Source organism: Bactrocera oleae, chromosome 2 (genome assembly GCF_042242935.1).
Source record: "Bactrocera oleae isolate idBacOlea1 chromosome 2, idBacOlea1, whole genome shotgun sequence".
NCBI lineage: Eukaryota > Metazoa > Arthropoda > Insecta > Diptera > Tephritidae > Bactrocera > Bactrocera oleae.
Genome location: NC_091536.1, coordinates 5,605,783 through 5,627,480, shown reverse-complemented (window position 1 = coordinate 5,627,480; position 21,698 = coordinate 5,605,783). Strand labels below are relative to the sequence as shown.

The following is a 21,698-nucleotide window of genomic DNA, read 5'->3' as shown; positions in this document are numbered from 1 at the left end:
AATTACTTATATACTACTTATATTTAGAGGACGTAGCTCCAGAAGATTTTTTTCATTTGGTATTATTTTTGAGAAATTTTATAGTAAAGTCTAAGAAAGGTTCTACTAATGTTACGGATGCTAGAATATTATAGAAAGCGATTTAGCTCATTAGTCATCAGAGGCTACAAACCAAATAAGCCGAAAAATATATTCCACCACTTTCGTTTTACGGGTTTTTGTTTAGAACTTAGATTGAAGTACTATATTTCTCATCTAATTTTTCCCACCAAATAATAACTCTCTATATTCAATCCGCGGCGTTCGTTTGCTGTTTGCAAACTTTTAAAACTGTTTAGAGGGCACTGTCACCAGTGCAACCCTGTGCCAAGTTTCTTGGACGGATTGGCATCTTCGCTAAAGCGAATGCAAATTTGTGAAACTTGCGAATTGGCTAATATTAATAAACTTAATCACTGGAAAGTTTCGGATTTTGAGAAGGTCAATAAGGGATTCGCTAAGAAGGAATTTTGAAATGTTTACCTTTATTTTATAGAACAAGTATCTCGCTAATAAATTTCTGTACATATAAAAAGCTGACAAGTATATACACATGCTTATTTATGTGTAAGTAAAAATGTATCCAAAATGCACGAGTGAAACCCCCCACCCCCCCCTGAAGATTTCAGCTTTTAAAGGCTATTAAATAACTTCTCAGAAAATTGCAAACGAATTCAATGCGAGTCATGTAACCACTCGGTTTTGCTGACAATGATTCGAGACATGTTTGGCCAAAGTGGTTTTTAGTCAAGTTAACTAGAATTACTCAAGAAATGTGTGATTTTGCTTAGTGCGATTGCGTGAACCGCTCGATCTCCTAGTAAACACTACGCACTTGGTTCTCGGAAAATGCGAAGCTCTGTGTATGTACTTGTATTACTGAATATGATTACTTGCATGCTATTGAGGTGTCATTACATAACTGTTACCTAAGTAGTGTCAATAACCTCAAATATGCGCGCTTGACAACCACCGTCAATGTTTTATCGCTCAATTGATTGCGTTATTCGTATTTTTTTTTATTGTTGGACTAATATCTCGAAATGTGGGACAGTAAAGTGAAACAGCAGCAAAAATTATATTTAGATAATTTTCGTTTATTGTCTCTTAATTATGGGTCTTAGTCATTGCTAACGATAACAAATGCTGGGTTGAAAAAAATTGGAATAAGTAATGAACTTTGGTAGTGTACCAATGCCGAATTTCGCTTATCAATCCGTATATTTATGATCCACTTTTTTTTTTATCAATAACACACATTTTCCGAACACTTTAGTTTAAAAAATATAATTATATAAGTCTCGATAGTGAAAATTAGCGGCTTGACCATCATGTGAATTCGCTACTCACAATTGGTGATAGAACCTTTCGTAAAAAACGATACATTGATACTGTAATTGATTAAATTAAGATTATCGATCATTTTAGATTCTGATACTTTTTTTATGAAAATTGGAAGCGCTGTGAATTTGTTTATATTAATTCGTGATTGACCTTTTCAGAAACAATCAATATTTTGCTACTGAAATCGATAGTTATAAAAATTAGCGATAAAGATACCACATTTTTCTTACAAAAATGTTGAAAGTAGTAGTTATCCGACAAAATTCTCTTCTATAAATATTTCGATAACCAAAATAAAATATTTAGCGATACCAAAATTACGATTATCGATGATTTTATATTCCGATATTGTTTCTAAATATAGAGCATTTCATATATTTTGCTGGTTGGCATTGTCCGACACCTTTGTCCTATATACATACCATATAACCTCACTAAGTGCCATGAAACGGTTAGTTAAAAAAATGAAATAACTCTGGGCCGGTTTAAGGGATTATTTTTTAATTTTCTTTTAACTCATATTTGTGTTCTATTTATTAGTGTTGGAAAACAAAAGTATTAAGTACTAATAAAATTTTAACATAAAAATATATGTATGTTATGCTCGGTTAAAATGGCGACAAATTATTATTATTTTTTGTAAATAAAAAGTAATTTAAAACCGCAAAATTTTTGCTTTTAGTCGTTTTCACTCATTTTGCTCAAAACCACGAATTTATGATTGCAAATTTTGCGCACTCTCAATACAATACATTTTTGTGCAAAAATTGACTAGAATTTTATGATCAAACATTTTTGTACATTTTTGTTGAACAATTGCGATGAAATTCCGTCACGCACGCAGCATAAGAGCGCCAAAAAAATTAAAAAGGTATGGAGGGAATACATGAGTGCTCTTTCTGTCCCCTAAAAGTCATTGATTACTAAAAAATTAATGCAGTACTCATTGTCCGCTAAAAAACATTATTGTTGCTCACATCTGCCACTAGTACATATTATATTACAATACTTTTGCTGTACAAAGTACACCAATGCGCTCGCCCACTTTTAATTACAACAACTACTCAAACAATTAATAAAAACGATAACAGCTGTTCATAATTCTTTAGAATTGCTCATAGTCAATTCAAATATTTATTGTTTGCTGCCAAACAGCGCCATATGCTGCATACACGGTTGCATTCGAAGCGCACATGCAGTCGTACTCGCGTTCAAATCTCAATTCGATCGTTCTTTCGTTCATTAATTGAGGTGTACGCAGATGCAGACGGCTTCCAATGCTCGTAAGTACTTGTTGTTTACAGTTACTCGTATGGATTTGTGTTGTTGTTGCCACCGCCAATAATATATTGCTGCTGCCGGTGCTTCTGTTGCATTCATTATCATATCTGTCGTTTCGCTAGGTTTATTGTAAGTGAGTTCGCAGTGCAAATATTTTCATAAATAGTAACGGTAAGTGCCCACAAAGTGATTCATTTGGTTCTTATCTTAATTAAAATTGATTTGTTTTGTTCAGGAGGTAAGCTGCATCTTTTTATTGTAGTGCGAGTGGAAGTACGGTTGCGATTTACAATTACATGGCATTACTTTTAAGTATCTACATATGAGGATTATTGAAACTGAAGAAAATTTATTTGTCTATGCATTTTGCAATGGCATTTTTCCGAAACGTCTCAGAAATTAAAATAAATGATCATATGCATTTTATTTACAGAGTAATTGTATGTTCAAAGTTTATTGCAATATAAACTGATTGTTATTAATTGAAGGTATGTTCAGAAAATATTTAAAAACTGTTTTGCATACTTTATGGGTGTGATTATAAAATGTTTTTCGATATACATACACATGTTTGACATAATTTATCGGTTTTTAAAAGAATACTTGCATTTGGGATTTTTAAGCACTCATAATATTTTGGTCGCTGAGATAGTTCGTTATCAACTACCAAACACGACATTATTTCAGGAGAATGGGGTCATGTTATCAGAATAAATCCATATATCGTATAACTTTATTATTAACAGGTATAGAAGAACTTAGGATCAAAGTCGGGGAAATACCTTTAATTGTTGGCGAGACTTATAAGTATATGCATATGTATGTATTATATATATAGAATGGAACGAAGAGGTTCAACTTCATTGTTCGAATGGTGAATGGATTACAATCAAATTTGGTATCATATTAACTTATAGTATATGTCATGGACTACATTAGTTTCATAATTATGTAGGGTATAGAAAAGGTTAATTGCATAAAATTTTGACATTACACTAGCATCCTCGAGAACATATTTTCAAGCACTTTTATAAATTTATATACCTCATACATTGGCCGACATATTTGGCATAATGTTTGTTAGAATAACAAAAATCCTTATATGTATGTGGTATATGGGAGTTCGGGTAATTTGTGGACCAATTTCATATATTTCGGCATTATACATTCAATTATATACGCTCAGTTCATTTTGCAAGGATATCTTACGTATTGACCAATATATATGATATAAAGCCACCGAAAGTTTTAAAATCTTATATTAGATATAAGAGAGATAGTGGATTATTAACGATAAAAAAAGATGATCTCTGAGTTTCATTAAGGTACATCACATACCATCCTAGATTATATGGGGTCTAGAGCAAGTTTTCACCCGATTTTATCCATTTTAAGCACAAAGATGCACCGTTATTACGTAAACAGGCTCTCTCAATTTTATTGAGATAAGTCACATATTTGTTGATATATGGGATATACATAAAGTTAGCCGGACCAAGGAAAGTGGTATGGAAATCGACCATAATTAATCATCAAGTTGCTTGCAGCCTATGTCACAGCTGTCAATTTAGATCAGTTCTAACGTAGTAGTTTGATCAACTTGAAAGGAAGTTCTTGATCGAATAACTGCATTATAAGCGGTGTGGAACTTAACTCAAATAAAATCGATTTCGCGTTTGTGGATATGAGTGCTTTGTAAGATGTTTTCTATGTTTGAAACTCACTGGTATTTACTGTTCATTTTTCAATCCTAATTGAACTCGCAACCTAACTAAACTCGCAAAAAAGAGTCATTGGATTTTACTATTACGACGATTTTTGCTTGCTTGATCCTTTGATAGCTAACGGTGATATTATTTATTTCTTATTATTATTATTATTATAGTTTATTAAAATTATTATCCTTTATATTAATATTATTATTATTACAGAACATATTTAACACAATTCATGATTTGATTTTATTGGCTTTTTTACTTAATTTTATGAAATTGATTGAAAGCCTTGAATAAATTGTATTATTGCAATTAAGCTTATTTTATGCGAGTACTATCAATTTTGTATATACATATGTTGTATCACGATTATTGAAGAGCAAATTAATTAATATTAATTTATACTGCAAATTAGTATTAATTTATGTATTTTGCTACAAATTATTTAATTATAAAATGAATTTAATGCGCCAAATAGCACACTAAGACATGAGATAAATTTATATGTATGTACAGTTATGTATATCGTGAGACTTAAAAGATTGCGCAAAAATTATCATACGCCTGATAGCTAGCAAATACCGTTACACCTGAATGATTAGCTCATTGTGTGGCGAACAATAGTGGCTAACTGTAATCATTGGATTAAGTCAATAAACACGATACATACATACACGATACAGATATATGAACATTAGATGAATATATGAGTGAAAAACGCAATAAATATACATATACTTATGTATAATATATGGTAAACATATACATATATTATATACATAAATACATACATATGTATGTATTCGAGTAAATTTATAATACGGTATATTTATTTACGCAGAAGAGGCTATTTAAACTCATATCTAATTACAGCTTACAGCAATTGAACTTGTGAAAATGCCTCCAAGATACAAAGGAAGGTATATAACTATTCTGGATGTGTTCTAAATATTATATAACGAGAGTTTTGTATTTTTAAAAAGAAATATTTATTTATTCGTCTACACTAATGTTGTCGCCTGCAAAATAGTTCCCATTCGACATTATGCACTGACATACTATGTATGTCAACGCTTCTTCAAATCGTCGAAACAGTTTTCAAACTTAATTTTTTAGTTAGCCTTTAGCTTTTTCAGCGATTTTCCTCTATCTTCTAAAACGATGGGCCTTTAAGGTTATTTTTATTTTTGGAAATAGGCAAAAGTCACATGAAGCCATGTTGGCCAAAAATTGCAAAACAAGCAACGAAGTGTGAGCTGTTACCAAACGAACATCGCCTCACGTCTAATAAAAACACGTCTAGCCCTAGCGGCTGCTACAAACAAAGTAAGCAATGGTTACAGCTGAAAACTTTATCGTGCTTCAGAGTCATGTATATTAAAAAAATAAAAGATATGACAATTGGATCCCAAACCCGTGAAAATTTAAAATTCGCCATTATTTTCTGAACACACCTCGTACTTATATAGGCCGATTTTAATTAATATAGAAAAATAATTCATTGGTTTCACTTGAGTAAATCGTTGAATTGACTGTTTCATATCGAATTTCCATGTTTTTATACCATATATTTATATATGTATATGTATACATATATTATCCCACAGTGCCAAGATGAAACATATTAATAATAACAAAAATGTTAATACAAGTAAGATACCACTTATAATTATTGTAAGGTTATAAAAAGATAGAGCCTCACAAATATTTAACAGCCTTCTGTTGTCGACAGATTATTTTTACTTATTATAATCATCTTTTTATCTTCTCTCAAAAAAAAAATACTGAATATACAGACAAGATCTGCTTCATTTATGGATCGAAGCTGAAGCTTCACGCTACCTGACTACAGCAATTTGCTTCAAGCCAGAATAGCAGTTAAGAAACGAAAAGTCTCGAAAAATATTTTTTTTGCTATTATTACAGTGATTACATTTAGAACGAAGCGCATTTCTCGAATTTCTCTATTTATATTGTTGTAGTATTAATACATGTTGAATTATTGCAAAGCGCTTATAACCAGAGAACGTATATCATGATATACGTTCTCTGTTATAACCCTCTCTTTTATTGAGCGCACTTCGAAGGGTCAATAAATATGTATGTATTTTATCTTCTCCTGCAACGAACATAGTGGAAATAGTTTAGCGAACGTTTGCGGCAATTATAAAATTGTAAGGTCTCTGCAGAATCTGGAAGCACATCAGAACTTAAATTTGGTTGATAATCCGGGCCAACGGTAAAATAAGAATTCATGCAATGCGTCTTAAAGATATGTTCTGTTAGTATTTTTTGGTGTGTGATGTTGCCACTTGATATTTTTCAGTCAATATATTAAGGGCACTTTTGTGTTTGAAAATTAACAGAAAAAAAATATTCGAGGAGTTCATCATGTCGGCTTTGTAAAGATTTACATATAGGCAATTTTACGACGTAATTAAAACATTGTCATAACGAAATCTTAACATTTAAGTGTTAAATCTTATAAAGCATAAACACTTTAAGCAACTCTACTCGCACTTAAAAAGTTAAAAGGTTTTGAAAAAAAATAGTTCTTAACGATTCTTACGGAATGTAGTAATTTATGAGCACCATTTACGGGTTTCCTTTGTGCTCGTATGTATATATAATCAATTTCTATTATTAGCATTTCCGAAGAAACAAAAAATTCAGTGACACCCAAACGAGCGGAAATCATTTGTGTGATGAGAAGAACTGCCATAAGTGAAACCAAAAGAAAGGTGATATTAAATTATGCGACCAAAACCGTCATAACCATATAAAGAGGTGTGGCACAACTAAAGCTCACATGAATTTCATGTCATAACACGACTTAATATACGAAAAAAAAGTTCCATAAAAATGTGAAAAGCGGGAGCCGAAGCCGTTAAAGTGCAAAAATACTGGTTCTCTTTCATTTTTTCAACCTTCTTATATATTGTATATATTTTTTTATAACACATTCAATTAAACACGTGCACATTCTTTCTTTTGCACTCGGCAGCATCGCTCCGCACAATTTAATATTTGTTAGTCATTTATGTGTGTGTATGTGTCTTCACGCAAATGAAGAGTTGTATTTAAATATAGTTGAACCCGGTTAAAGCTTCGTAAAAGGTTATTTGCGAGAAACAGGCATTGAAATAAAAAAAGAAAAACTATAAAAATAATTAGAGTAAAAGTTTACAATATGGCATTCCAGTACAATTCGTTCAGTAAATCTGACAGCACATGCCGTTATTAGCATTGCGACAACATATTTCTTGGTTAATTCATAAAAAATTAAGAGCACGTTGCGCCACAAACTCGAGTTTAACATTTTGTGTTTTCGAGTTTAACGGCATTAAGTTTTATTTGGAAGTTTTTATGTGGGCAACTGTCAAAACTGTAAATAATGTAGCCAAAAAGTGCTATTTGCACCAAAAATCGAAAAGAGTGGAGTTTAAGGCGAGTTAATCGAAAATTTCTGTACACTACATATTTGTAGGTACCGTTACATGATAAACACCAAAATTAAAACAATTTAAATAGAGCTTAAGTTTCAAAATTATATTTTGAAACTCGAATTTTGAGTGATAAGCAACAAATTGATCAGTAAACTCCACTGTAACGTATTATATTTATAAGATTAATGGTACTGAGTTGAATTTATAATTTTGTTCTTTGAGCATTATTGTTTTTAAACTCTAAAAATTTGCGAGTTAAAGGGAAATACTTTTTAAAATCAATATTTGTTATTCCTAAATGCTAAAAAGCAAAATTACCAATAAACTCGCGTTTACAGCGCAAAGTGCAAACCAAAAATCACAATATCATTAAGTGCTAGAATGTTAGGAGGTACACTCGCAGTTATTAGCAGTTTTAAATTCACACAACACAGTTATCGAGTTAACAGTTTTAGTTTAGTGCCCCATTTTGTTACTCATAAAGTATTAAATTAGAAAAACATGTCATTCTCTCCCGCTCACCTGGTCTTCAAGTTGTCTGGCACGAAAATATTCCACCACGAATGACGTTTCTGACGCGGAAAATATGCCGAATGATTCGGATCGATATCACCGTACGTTAGATCACCCGACGATGCACCGATAGCGCTACCGCCCATACTGCCATTGGTCAAATCGCTTTGTGAGCCGCTTGGCAGGCTGTTGTCTATGCTCAATTGACTGATGTCGTTATTCTTGCGACGATGGCGCTCCAATTTGGCTTGCAGTGAACTGCGTCGTCGACGATTACGCTCTTTGTCAACGGGCGAATCGTAAATATTATTTATACCCTTTACAATGGGTCTTAGGCTAGAGCCATCATCGAAATATGTTACTTTTCCCGGTTCATTGGGTGACGAGGCGCGCACATTCTCTGCTGAACTGAAGGAAATTTCCGGACTAGCGGGTGTGTTGGAGCCATCGCTTTTTTCGTGTTTCACAGCTGATTCATATGAATCTTTGGTTGAATTCTAAAAGCGTAAAAGAGAATAATATTAGTCTGGGTTGAAAAAAGTTATTATATATAATATATAATTGAAAGATAAATTTTGGTTTGATATTTTATCGAAATTTAACCATTTTTCGGTGTGTACCTAAGAACTCATAAACTAAAGATTCAATGGTCTAAATGGTTGATGCATATTTTCGATTTTAACTTTTTGGATTGATAACCTGAAACATAATCCATATAGTCAGATCTGAAGAATGCTCAGATCTTTTAACATTAGCCAATGATTCTACCACAAGGAATCTACGGTACTTTTGGAAATATAAAATATAAAGAGAACAAGCTTATTTTTTTACAAAGAACATCATAACAAGTGCTGCTTATCGCCAAAGCAAAGATTTCAATTTAGCGTATCACCTTTATCTTTGTGAAAAGAAATTTAAATGATATGAAAACCGTTGACAGGACTAACAACAGTACCGAGTAGGATAGGCCAAAACTACAAACAGAGCTTAATACAAACCTCAACAATCAGTGCCGGAAAATCTTACTGTTAAAACAGCTTACCTGAGCCAGTCGAGTTTAAAAAGTTTCTCGAAATTTCACAACGTGCTAAACCCACTACAACTAATCTATGATTCTATTCTCTTTTATTCTATTCTATTTTATCGGGATTAACTTTCATTACATGGAAGGCTTCGCGCAAAAACGTTTAGAGGCACGTTGTTGTTAATATGCTATCGGTTACCTATAATCCTTTTTGAAAGAACGGTAGGTTATAATCGAAGTCATCTAACAGTAGACTGAGGAAACGAGCTGTTCCGACGGGTTAGGACCATAGGGAAAGATCTGTAAGCTTAATCAACTTCAGGGGACCTGCTACAGAGTCGTCAGTGGCATGCGGAGGCTCCTTGTATGCAAACGACATACGGTTTTGCGATAGCGGGATTTACCCTTATTTTGTACGGACAAGGACTGTTTTTGGCTCTACTCGGGATCAGTAAGTTTTAAGGCAAGCACACAAAATAGTTCGTTTGAAGACCATTACTCAGCTCAGAGCCCAAGTCGTTAAACCGAACGTACTTAATCCGGCGTTTGTAATACTATCGTCTAAATACAGACTATTCTGATAGCTGAATCCTTTACATTTTTCTACACTAATATACAAATTTATTAAATAATAAGTGTGAAATGTACTCACCTTATTACTGTCGCGTCGTAAAAACACCGCAATCGAGCTGCGTCGCTTCTGACTCTTATCGCCTTTGCTCGAGAACAAACCCAAGGCCAATGAGCTGCGACGTGGTGGCTTTGGTGGTGGCAATGGTGTGGTAATATTCAGCGAATTCTCTACCTCATCACTCACATGTTCATCGATGTCGACCAATGACGGTATGGAGGCGCTGGCCCAATCTTTGCGCAGCCGGTAACGTCCGCTATCGATAATACTCATTTTGAATAAAAAAAGGAGAACCGCGCGCGCGTAGAACTGTCTGCGGTCAAAGTCTAAGGGGTCGAGGTCAGTGCGTTTAACTTTCGTTTAGCAATTAATCAAAGTTGACTTTGAGCTTATTTTTGTTTTGATTTGTTCTGAAATTTCAAGTAACGTCCTTTTCGTTGTTTGGTAAAAAATTTAGGTAAAAAATCTGTGAAAATAAAAAATGAAAAAATTAATGATTAATTACATAGCTATGAAATAGTTCCCAAAGAAATTCGCTACACCAGCTTTTAAACCTGGCTATTGAGTAATAGCTTTGATTTGTAAAATTGCAGTGGGAACTGAAAAAGGTGGTTCATTAAAATTGCCTGGCATTTATTGCCGATTTAACGCCTCGCTGGCATTGCCTGCTTAACGCTCAAATTATGGCTAATTGTGTTAACAATAAATTATCTGTTTTCGTAATGTGATTGTCTTAATAACCCGACAATTAACGGGACGTATGCCCTTTTCCGACTGCAGCAACAACTTGTCGTCGTGCAAGCGAGTTGCGGGAGCGCCGCCGACGGTCGGTGATTACCGGTGATCATTCATTCATATTTATAGCGCTTTGTTTTACATTGTGAATCTCGTGTAAATCACGGGCATTACATACGCTTAGCATGTTTGGCGCCTATCGACAGATAATCGAAGTTGTCAGTCTTACAGCCGCGAGTCAAACCCGCCGGGCTGCCACTAACTCATTCGTATAGTACAACTCGGTAAAAATATGTATGTATGTATGTTAATATCATTGCCGATCGACACTTATCGCTAGCGTACCCGCTCGTACCGGTAGAAAAACTCATTTATAACACATTTTTATTTGCCGCCATGCGGTTTCAATGAAAATGAAAGTTTTACCCCGTACAGCGCGCAATGTACGCGTTTAACGCGACACCGCGATCATTGATCCTTGGCCCGTTTTCCCACACGTCGTTGTACGTACCGCACACGCTGGACGTGACTCATTAAGCGCATTTACTATATGGTGGGGGTTATTTCTAAAGCTTGTACTTATGACTTTGTAATTTCCACTTAATTCGAAATCGAGTTCGAAAAGTTCGCTTAGCCGTAAATATTAGTTTTAACTGAATTCACGTAATTATCCGACATCGGCTAGGCGCTAGATGACTTGGAAAACTTACGTGTGGACACTGCTTTGTTGTTGTGTCAATAGAAATGCCTTTTAATTGGACGTGTGCAGGCAATTGCCTATATACTTTGGTATCAATACAAATGTTGTTTACCTCTGCCGCCACTGTCGAGTTAGTAATTAGCGCCTTTTAGTGTCACGTTAATTAAACACAATGCGAAATTAGCGTGTCGTAGTAGTATTAGCGTGTCGTAGTCGCTGTGTTCGGATTTGTAATTGCAACGAATTTGAGATGTTCATTACTACACAAGCGTAAATTGCAGCTACGGCAATGACATTTGCGCTTAGTAGAAGCGGTCGGTTGAATGAACTTGAGCTAATGAGAAGGTGCTGATATTGTTTAACAACTATTTGCATATATTTGCGGCATTAATATTTGAGTACACCCAGAATTAGATAATGTAAAACTCTTAACGAATTGCTAAGTGCTGTGAAACTTCGAGAAATATAAATAATTTCCCATTTTTATTAGACTTGGACAATTTCAGTAACATACTTGATCTTTGTTTCAAGATTAACGGTTTAAAAAATTTGAGTAATTTTCTATTATTTGTTGTGAAATAGCACATTTTATAAAAAACGATTTTTTCTTAAAGAAATTTGTCTGCGTCCAGAATCGTCGAGTTCGACCATTATGTAAGCTCTGTTTCCAGTGCACAGGCACACGTCATGACACAAAAAAACGGTTGGTACCATTTAAATAAGGCAGGATCGCAACAAAATCTGCGAATCGCAACAAAATCAATGCATATCAGAATCGGGTGTACTGGTGATGAAAGTTGGAATTGGAAGGAAATCTCCTCTCCTACGGCCAAACTCTTAATTCGGATCTGTACTGTCAAAAATTGGAGGAAGCAATCGCCCAGAAGTGGTAAGCTTTGGTCAAAAGGGGAGATTCCATCAGGAAAACGCCACAATAGTGACTTCCAGAAGCTCCGGGAGCTTGATTGGGATGTATTTATGCATCTACCTTATAGTTTGGACCAGACACAAAGTGTTTACCACCTGATCTCTTCCACGTTATTGTTAGACTTTGAACAAGCAGATTCAATAAATAAAGATATATCAACACCAAAAAAATAACAACTTGTGTGGGTGAATTACTTTACTGCAGAAAAATTCGCCTCAAGGGAAACTTGTGAAAACCGACTGTCCTAGTCTATCGCCAATAGGGACGGGGTTTCTATGAGGTAGGCATAAGCCCTGGGAATTTTGATTATTTTTAAAGAATGGGTAATAACCATTACAAAATATATTTCGAAATATTTACTATTATCGAAGAAAAAAAATCCCAGAATATCTTCTTTATGCAAGTGGTTCCCCTAGTGGCAAACATTTCCGTTCGATGTTCGTTGAAGAAATTCCATATAAATTGGTATAATATAAACTTTACGGTCTATTGCTGGAAATTTGCAAGGCTAATAAATTATGTATTAGGCATATACGCTTTTATAAGCTACAACATTGTGTCTATATACGTCATTGTCAACAATCAACTATCAATCAATAGTGAATATTAAATAGGTCTACTAGTTCATTCAAGAATTTTTAATGACTCAGTTTTTAAGAGAAAACCAGGTGTGCAATGAAGATGACACACAGCTGAGACACGGATTCAGAAATTCTTTCATAAAAAAAAAATATATTTTAAAGGTAAATTGCAAAAATAATTTTAAAAAAATCCAAAATTTTCAGTTCACCAAAAATGTGTTGGTGGGTAGGCTTTCCAATATACGTATAGAATTTCGTTTATTGTTAAAACATTATTATTTGAAAATATGTGAAATGTGTATTTTGTTTAATAAAAATTTAAATTTTATCTATGGGAATATGATTCAACAAAACCTCAGTGCAATAACCAAAACACACCTCAATTATTTATATTCAATAAAACCCGCTGCGTTGACATAGGTGGCAACTGTTTATCTGATACCACTTTATTTACGTGGCTAAGTGACATTGTGATTGCCGACGTACCCAATTGTCGTAGCCTCCTATGGGCTGGATTGACAGGCGCATCTAATCGATGCGATTCAGTCAAGCATAATTCATTAGACATTATTTATTTTTATTTTCGTTTAATTCTCTACTTTTTTTAATTTAAAATTTTGATCCTTTTGTTGTACTTATTTATTACTATTCATAAAGATTCTAATAGGCTTATTCGAATAAATTTTCAAGTTTGAAAATATCACCGGCAAATTAAAAATTGTTTTGAAATATAATATTTTACTTTTTTTATTTTCTGATTATCGTGATAGCTTTCGGCTTTACTTCGTCGAACCTATTTTAAATATGTGTGATTGGTTAAACAATCATATTTTTCTTCCTTTTTAAATAAATTTATCCGAATGCTTCTTTCCGTTTCAAGTTACTGTCATGAATATTGGTAGTATATGCACATCTTTTTTCAGACTAAATCGAAGACGATGTTCTTCCCGAATGACAACACGTAGGGGGACGAGAAAAAATCACATTTTGAAGTTCCGTTACAGATTTTTTACTGAAATAGTAGAATATACATATTTTTGTGCGGGTAAATTTATATAATTTTTTTCTTGAGAATTCACAACACCCTTGAGTCATAAAGGTTTTATATATATAGCTTTCAAAATACTACAAACATTAGAAAAAAACTGAAAGTGTATATAATTTTAGGCTTCCTTCCAGCCGTTTAGGCACTTATGGTAAAGATACTGATTAATAATTCAATTCAAAAACATTCGATTTCCTTAGCTTAGAGTTAAGTTAATCAAACTAATTTCAAATACTCTTCAGTGTCGAATATAATCGACCGGAACGAAAAGAAGAGCAAGGGTTTGTAATTGTTGCTGCGTGGATAGTTCTTAGAGCTGAAACGCTCCGAAGCTATGAGAGCAAGGTTAAGCTACTCTTCCTCTTCTCACCTTAGCGCAACTGCTTCGAGTAAGAGTAGTGATAATCCTATTCGTATTTCGACTTGAGCTACACGATCTTTACTGTTCTAATATTTGATAAATTGTTCTAAATATTGACAAAAACTTTCGAACTGTAAATGCACTTAATATCCTCTTTAGCAGTACTTGGCGATTAAGTTAAAGTAGCAACCACATCTTTCTCTAAACTTTTTACCGACCTAATTAACTCTTCTGTCTAGTAGTATCTTGATTGCTTTTAAGTATAGCCGCATATTTCTGGAATGTTCACAAAACATTAAAAATTAAAAAGAAACTATTTTTGTTGTAATCTCCTAAAACAATTTTACATTTAAAAGGAATGCACTTTGCATTCTAAATAATGATTTCTACACAATGATTTTGAAAGGTATCATTTTCATTAATGTATATAAGTATGTACATACATGTCTAGTGCTATACCTATTGTTGGCGCTTATGTATATACTTGTATGCATAACATTGACGCCCTCGTCGAAACTCAAGCTTATCGGCGTACCATCACTGCCTGGTATCATCTTTAATTTAGCATATAAATCCTTGAAATTAGTAAATAATTGGCGTATCACGTAATAACTGTATGCATGTACGTATATGTATATACTAATATACACCATATATGTACAATATATATAAATATTAACTTTATTTATTTAGATTTATAGCTAGACTTTGAAAGTGCATCAATTAGAATTAGGTATATTTGTATATGATTGAAATATTGAACGTGGGAGCTTTTAGAGAGCTTAATAATTTTTTTTAAATTTTTTGTTAATCAATTATCTGCAATAACTGTGTAAACAATATATATGAACATATAGTACAAGCTGCAAAAAATGGTTATTTTCAGTGAATTGCACTAATTGAAGTAATATTTTTTTAAAATTGGACTATGAGCGCGGCAATGCCATTTAGGTGAAACCCCATATTACGGCACCTCGTTGACCGATTTCAGCCAAATTCGGTATGTTTCATTATTGTCACATTCTTATATTGTACTACGAAAATGGGCAAAACTGAACTGAAACCACGTCCACTTCCCATATAACGTGTTTTTCTAAATTCGCCTATTTCCCATATAACACAATTTCAAATTCGATCTGAGTCGGTATATGTGGACCGCAGTGCGAACCTCATTCAAAAATGAAATTTCAACGCTTAAAACTTTTTTCTAAAAAATATAAATGCGAGGTGTGTTCAAAGAAAATGGTGAGTTTTGATTTGATTTCGCTGGCTGTGTACTTTCGATTATCGATATTTTGTTTTTGTTATAATCGGACACATACATATGTATGTTTATCATGCGCTTGCATTAGGAGCCAATTTCGATTAGGAGTTTGTTTTTGAAAACAGAAAAGGTGCGGCACGTTTTTATGTGCTCTTCGATTTTCGACTTTTGACAGAAATGAATCAAAGAATATGTATTACATTTTGCCGTAAAAGTTGAATAAAGTACTCCAGGGCACTTGAAATGTTGACAGTGGCATTCGGTGAGTCCACTTTGTCTCAAAAAAGCGTTTTGTAAGTGGTACAAGCGCTTTACAGAAGGCCGAGAAGATGTTGATGACGATTAGCATCCTGGAGTTTATAACAAAATAACAAACGAATTTAAAAATAATTATTAAAAAACTTTAAAAATGTGGGAAAAATAATGTTTACAAAAAATAACTAATAAATAATAGAATAAAAAAACATTGAAAACTAAACTAAACAAATAGTTAAACAAAAAGATTTTCTATCATTTACTCATTTAAACAAAGTTATAATTTATTGATTTTAAAAGCATGTCGTCAACATTTAAAAATCGACAAGTGGCCTTCGTGTAGTGTTTTGCAAAAATCGTTTTGAAGCTTTGCCAAGTCCTGCGCCATATACCGACAAAGTTCTACAAAAAAATATATTATATATTTTTACGAAATCTGAAAAATTTTCAAACAATGATACGTTGCAGGCACCAACGTATACATATGTATCTGTATTTATGTGTGTATTTGTTTGATTAATGGAAAAATACAAGGCCTATGGTATTTAAATGATTGCCGAGCAAAATAATTATTTGCAGCCTCTGATAAGCACAAATACTCGAATGATAAGCGCGGCGCAGTTGGTGAAAATGCAAGCGGCTCAGTTGCCTTGACTGCGCCAAACTATAAATATACACAAGTGTAGCAAAATTTTCCATAAACCCAGCGGCTGTGGTGCAATCGTCGATCGGTGGCAAAATTGCATTTATATTGCTATGAAAACAACAACAAACGGACAATGTTTGTACAGCTTGTCATTTTCATCAGCACACCATGAGGGGCTCTAGTGTCGGCTAACAGACAGAGAAGTGTAACGGCGAAACGTTGCAAGTGCCACGACGCGCTGATGTAGTCATTAGGCCGAACAGGCGCACCGCTGCAGTGGCGATGGCGTTGGCAAGACGGCCATCCATACAAGCGATACGCAAACAAAGCCGTTTCTATTTGGACTGCACGAATTAATGATGTGTGATTGTCTAAAAATAGCTGGACAACGATTGTGACAGCGAGTGCAACAACAAGAAATCGTATTTGTCGAGATAAATAATAGAAACAGATGCAGTTGCTATAATAAAAACAACGAAAAAAGAGATGAAATTAAATAAATAAATAATAAGAAAATTAAAAAAATAACAGTAATTAAAAGTGAAGCGCAAAAGTGCTTCGCAAGACTCGGCATTTGCAGCCACGTCCGAGCGATCGCAGCACGGACATTTATCCGGTCAGCTGAGCTATTCAATAGATGCGCAGTCAATTAAGCTAATCTGAGGTCTAACGAACGGTTGCTCGTCGTTCTGCAATACATTTTTCCATCAGCCTATTTGTTATCTGCTAAGCAAAGAATAGGCGCGACAGCCTCCAGTAAATCAGTGCATAACATGTTGGCCACATATTGGCTGTGTTTGATTCACTAAACGTTGAATAGTAGCGAATCGAACAAACCACTGGTATTAATCACATAGACTAATATAACCGAATTGAAGCGATTAACCATATCTTTGAACGAAGAGAACGTACAATTGGTATAACTAACACAAAATGGCATAAACTGGTATAAACAATTGGAAATATAATAGCAAGCAACTATACCACATTAATAATATATCCATAAAACATACTTATATTTCATACAACATAAGCTTAAATAACATTGTTGTTGTTCTGTTATGTTAATTTCTGGAGAAGAGGAAGAGAGAGCTGAAACAGGCGCGCCGAAAAGTGGCGAAACGAAGGCGACTTATATTTCCTAATTTTCACTGACATCTACTTGCTGCTCCGCTGTAGTATGTGCTTAAACTAACTTTCTTGTTTTGACAATCGCGCTAGGCATTATTCGCGGGAGACATGCTTATGCATGTATATTTACTGCGAACAACTATATCCATTGTTGTTGCTGTGATTTTGAATTGGTAACCGTTGCCATGTTTACTTGCACTATAATATGAAGATAGAAAATTTTGAAAAAATTCAACTGTGATTGCCCCTGAGTGGTATGGAATGATGTTAAAAAAAACAAGAAAATACGTTAACTTCGGTTGCACCGAAGCTATAATACTCTTCACAAATACAAAGGCCCCTTAGATGAACTTGATTCCGAACGTTCAATTTGTATGGCAGCTATATGATATAGTGATCTGATCTATACAATTTCTGCGGAGAATATATTGTAGCCTTAAACAATAACTCGTGTCTAATTTCGTGAAGATACCTCGTCAAATAAAAAAATTTTCCATGCAAGCACTTTACTCCGATCGTTCAGTTAATATGGCAGCTACATGTCATAGTCATCCGATCTATACAATTTCTTCGGCGATTAGATTATTGCTTTAAATAATAATCCATGCCAAATTTCGTGAAAATACCTCGTCAAATGAAAGAGTTTTCATACAAGCATTTCGTCGTTCCGACAAATGAGCAGCTCCTTTGTGAGAAAAGGACAGGTGCAAAATTTCAGATCGATAGCTTAAAAACTGAGGGACTAGTTTGTATATATACAGACAGACGGACAGACGGACATGGCTAAATCAACTCAGCTCATCATGCTAATCATTTATATATATATTTTATAGGGTTTCCGACGTTTCCTTCTAGGTGTTACAAACTTCGTGGCAAACTTAATATACTCTGTTCAGAATATAAATATTGGTTCATAACGTTATCGCGAGATAGAAAGGTAGCCATTACATGGTTCGTTTTCTTTATGATGTTAAAAGTTAAATTCTTGTCTCTATTGTCTCTTGTCTATTGAAAATATGGAACTTTTTAGTTAAAAAAATTAACTATAGATTTTTAATAATTTTTGTACTTATTATTTTACTAAATTGAATTCTTCAAGGTTTTTATACACACTTCACAATCACTTATTACAGGTTGTTACCTTTGGTACCTCATAAACTTGAAATCGAGCAAAAAATCAACCAATTTTGTAAAAAAAAAAAATAACACTTAAATACTCACTCGGTGCACTCAGATAAAGAAGTGTAACAAAGGTAGATGAATGTCAAAAAACCCCAAAAAAAAAATAAATGTGACAGCTCGGTCACTTGTCGCTGTCAAAAACAACTTTGCGCTGATTAATCAAATCTTGACGCGCCATACTACTACAAAAAGTATAACAATAAATTTTGGACCTTTCTTTGTTCTACACATGTATTTATAATTTAGCACTTTCAATGGACATTCCAAACTACACGATCGCCTTATGTAATCGTACACGAAATCGAAGTTCTCGAGTGTGTTGAACTGTAATTTCTGCTGGTGGCCATCGGTTTTATAGCCGCTTAAGCACATTTTTTCTTAAATATTTGACTACAACAACAAAAGCAAGCGAAAAAGGTGAAAAAAGTATAACACATACTTACTTATTCGGTATTTGCATACAAATTCGGTTTCTTTTTCAACTCAATAAGTGTCAACGCATCGGGTGACAACAATTTATTAAAAGCAAATCAATAAAAACGGTAATTTAATGCGAACCAGCATTTTACATACTTTACTGTGAGTAGACATAAACAAGTAAAATACATAAATACAAACAAAATATTCGTATATATGCACGAATGTTTACGAGGGTACATTTTATAGTTGCTTTTTCACTATACCCTGAACAATATACACATCTGTCTGTCATTATATACTAGGAACTAGTTTTTACGATATCGTTCTCAATAAGCTGCGCATTTGTTGGAACACCACATTCTCCGAATATATTGTTCAGATTTTTCGCTTATAGCATATAGCTGTCATTCCAACTAACCGATCAAAATCAAGATATAGGTATGTAGATAGAAATGCACCTCGGAAGTGTATTATAGTTTCTTTTCCTTGTTAGTTTATTTTTTTTTAATTTTATGTGATATTGTATATATATAATATAATATATATGTACATATAAATGTCAGATATAATTTGAAAATCATATTCTGCAGCTGCTTTTTAATAGACTAAATTCCAACTTGTGATTTTCCATTTAGTAAGTAAGCACTCAAGCCGCTCAGCTTTAGAGATAACAATATTTGAAGACATCTTTCGGTCTCTCAATAGTATGTATTTATGAATAATACTCACTTTCCCAATCCTATTGGTTAGACTAAAGAATTTTCACATCTCTGAAAACTTGAGATAAACAACGCATTACTGGAAATTATTTAATATTCTCTATTGCTCTCTGTAACACAACGATTGTGAGAAGTACAAGTATAACTGCATTTTGTACTGTTCACTTTCAGGATCATTTTTGGAAAGCACTGAAAGATCAGAGTAGTGAACCTTCAATAAATAAAAATAAGGTCGAGTCATGGAGTAAAAAGTGAAAAATGTAAAAAAATTGCTTGGTGGACAAATTTGACATTGTTCAGTGGAGAAAACTTCTCTTTCCAATGAGAAGGATTGGAGTTACCACAATAAATTTACTTAACTAATAGACGGACTCCACCTCACCTCAACTAGGTAATATTATCAGATTTATCTTTCTTCCAAAAATGTTAAACCTTAAAAAGCAATTCCGAACTTAGTAGCGTGAAAAAGAACATTTCTAAAAATTTCCCGAACTAAGTAAAAATTTCCAAAACTAGTAATTTATACAAATTATGGAGTACACTAACAATACTGTATCAACATGGACTTTATAAGTAAAGCGAATACCTTTTATATACATTTTTTTTTTACTTTTAAAACATTTAAAGATAACCGCAAATTTGTCTGACACCCTCGTAATGTCCGAGTATGTGGAAAATTTTGCATCACTCAATATCACATTTCTGATTTTTACTTGCTGGCAGCAATATTAGAGATATTTTATATTTAATACTTCCATCATAAACTATTAATGTTTTAACTTTGAAATTGAAATTGACAATCTCTTTTTATTTGAATTTGTATCAGTAATTGGCGCCGCAAATCGAGTTTTGACTGACTGCTGCCTTGGTTCAGTCAAAATTGTATATATAATATAATAATGTAAAAGCAACAACAAAGTTAAACATTTGAATTCAACATAAGCGGATATGTAGAGGCCTCATTGATGTGGTATAAACGATTACACTTACTTTTTTTTTTACTTTATACCAGTTACTATATCGATGCACTGCTTTTCAATGTTAGCATAAAGCTTGTGAGGGTATAGAGAACAGCGTATTTCGCATAATTTCTTTTAATTTATATTATTTTTTTAGATGTTTGCACATATTTTTGTTTTCCCAACTATTCTTGCCATCACTGTATTACAAACTCACTTTCGATGCAAAACTGTTTTCCCTTAACTTCGCTATAAATACGTTTAGTGCGCTAACACTATGACACATTACCCTACATTTTGCAGACAAATGAATATGTGCTTACATAAATACATACAAACATATATACCATATATATGTATGCATGGAATTGTATAAAGTACTTATATGTATGCAGATACAAAAGCATAATGCAACAAATTTATGTGGCTGAAGTCGTGTCGCTGCTATTTTGGGCATACAAATTTCCCTGTCTCGTCTATGTCTAATTTCCGATTGGAACTTTGCCAACAACAAAAAAAAACATGCGATTGCGACATTGCCGCAACATCTCTATTGTTATTATAAAATGGTTCTGGTTGTCGTTGTTAGATTTGTATACATATAAAGATAAATATCTATATATATATGCACCTATATATATAAGTAAGCTGTTGAGGGTTTTTCGGCTTTATGCGAGTATATATGTATGTAGATATCTTTTAGTATTACTTGGCACAAAGTAATTTTATATTATAATTTGTACACTGTAAATATGTAAATACATAAATATATTATATAT

General features: G+C 33.4%; 1 protein-coding gene across 9 annotated transcripts in view; it reads right to left on the bottom strand.

Moving 5' to 3' along the window:
* Nucleotides 1-21,698, bottom strand: part of mtd (TLD domain-containing protein mustard) — a 224,961-nt gene that overhangs the window by 125,176 nt on the left and 78,087 nt on the right. For 7 of the 9 annotated variants that reach the window (XM_070107497.1, XM_070107506.1, XM_070107530.1 and 4 more), the window contains 2 exons: nucleotides 10,015-10,459; nucleotides 8,348-8,835 (listed from right to left, as the gene is read on the bottom strand). The exons of the other annotated variants lie outside the window; for them this stretch is intronic. In XM_070107497.1, the coding sequence (XP_069963598.1) occupies nucleotides 8,348-8,835; nucleotides 10,015-10,266 (740 nt within the window). In that variant the 5' untranslated portion in view covers nucleotides 10,267-10,459. The remainder of the gene's footprint in view (nucleotides 1-8,347; nucleotides 8,836-10,014; nucleotides 10,460-21,698) is intronic. 9 annotated transcript variants of the gene reach the window in all.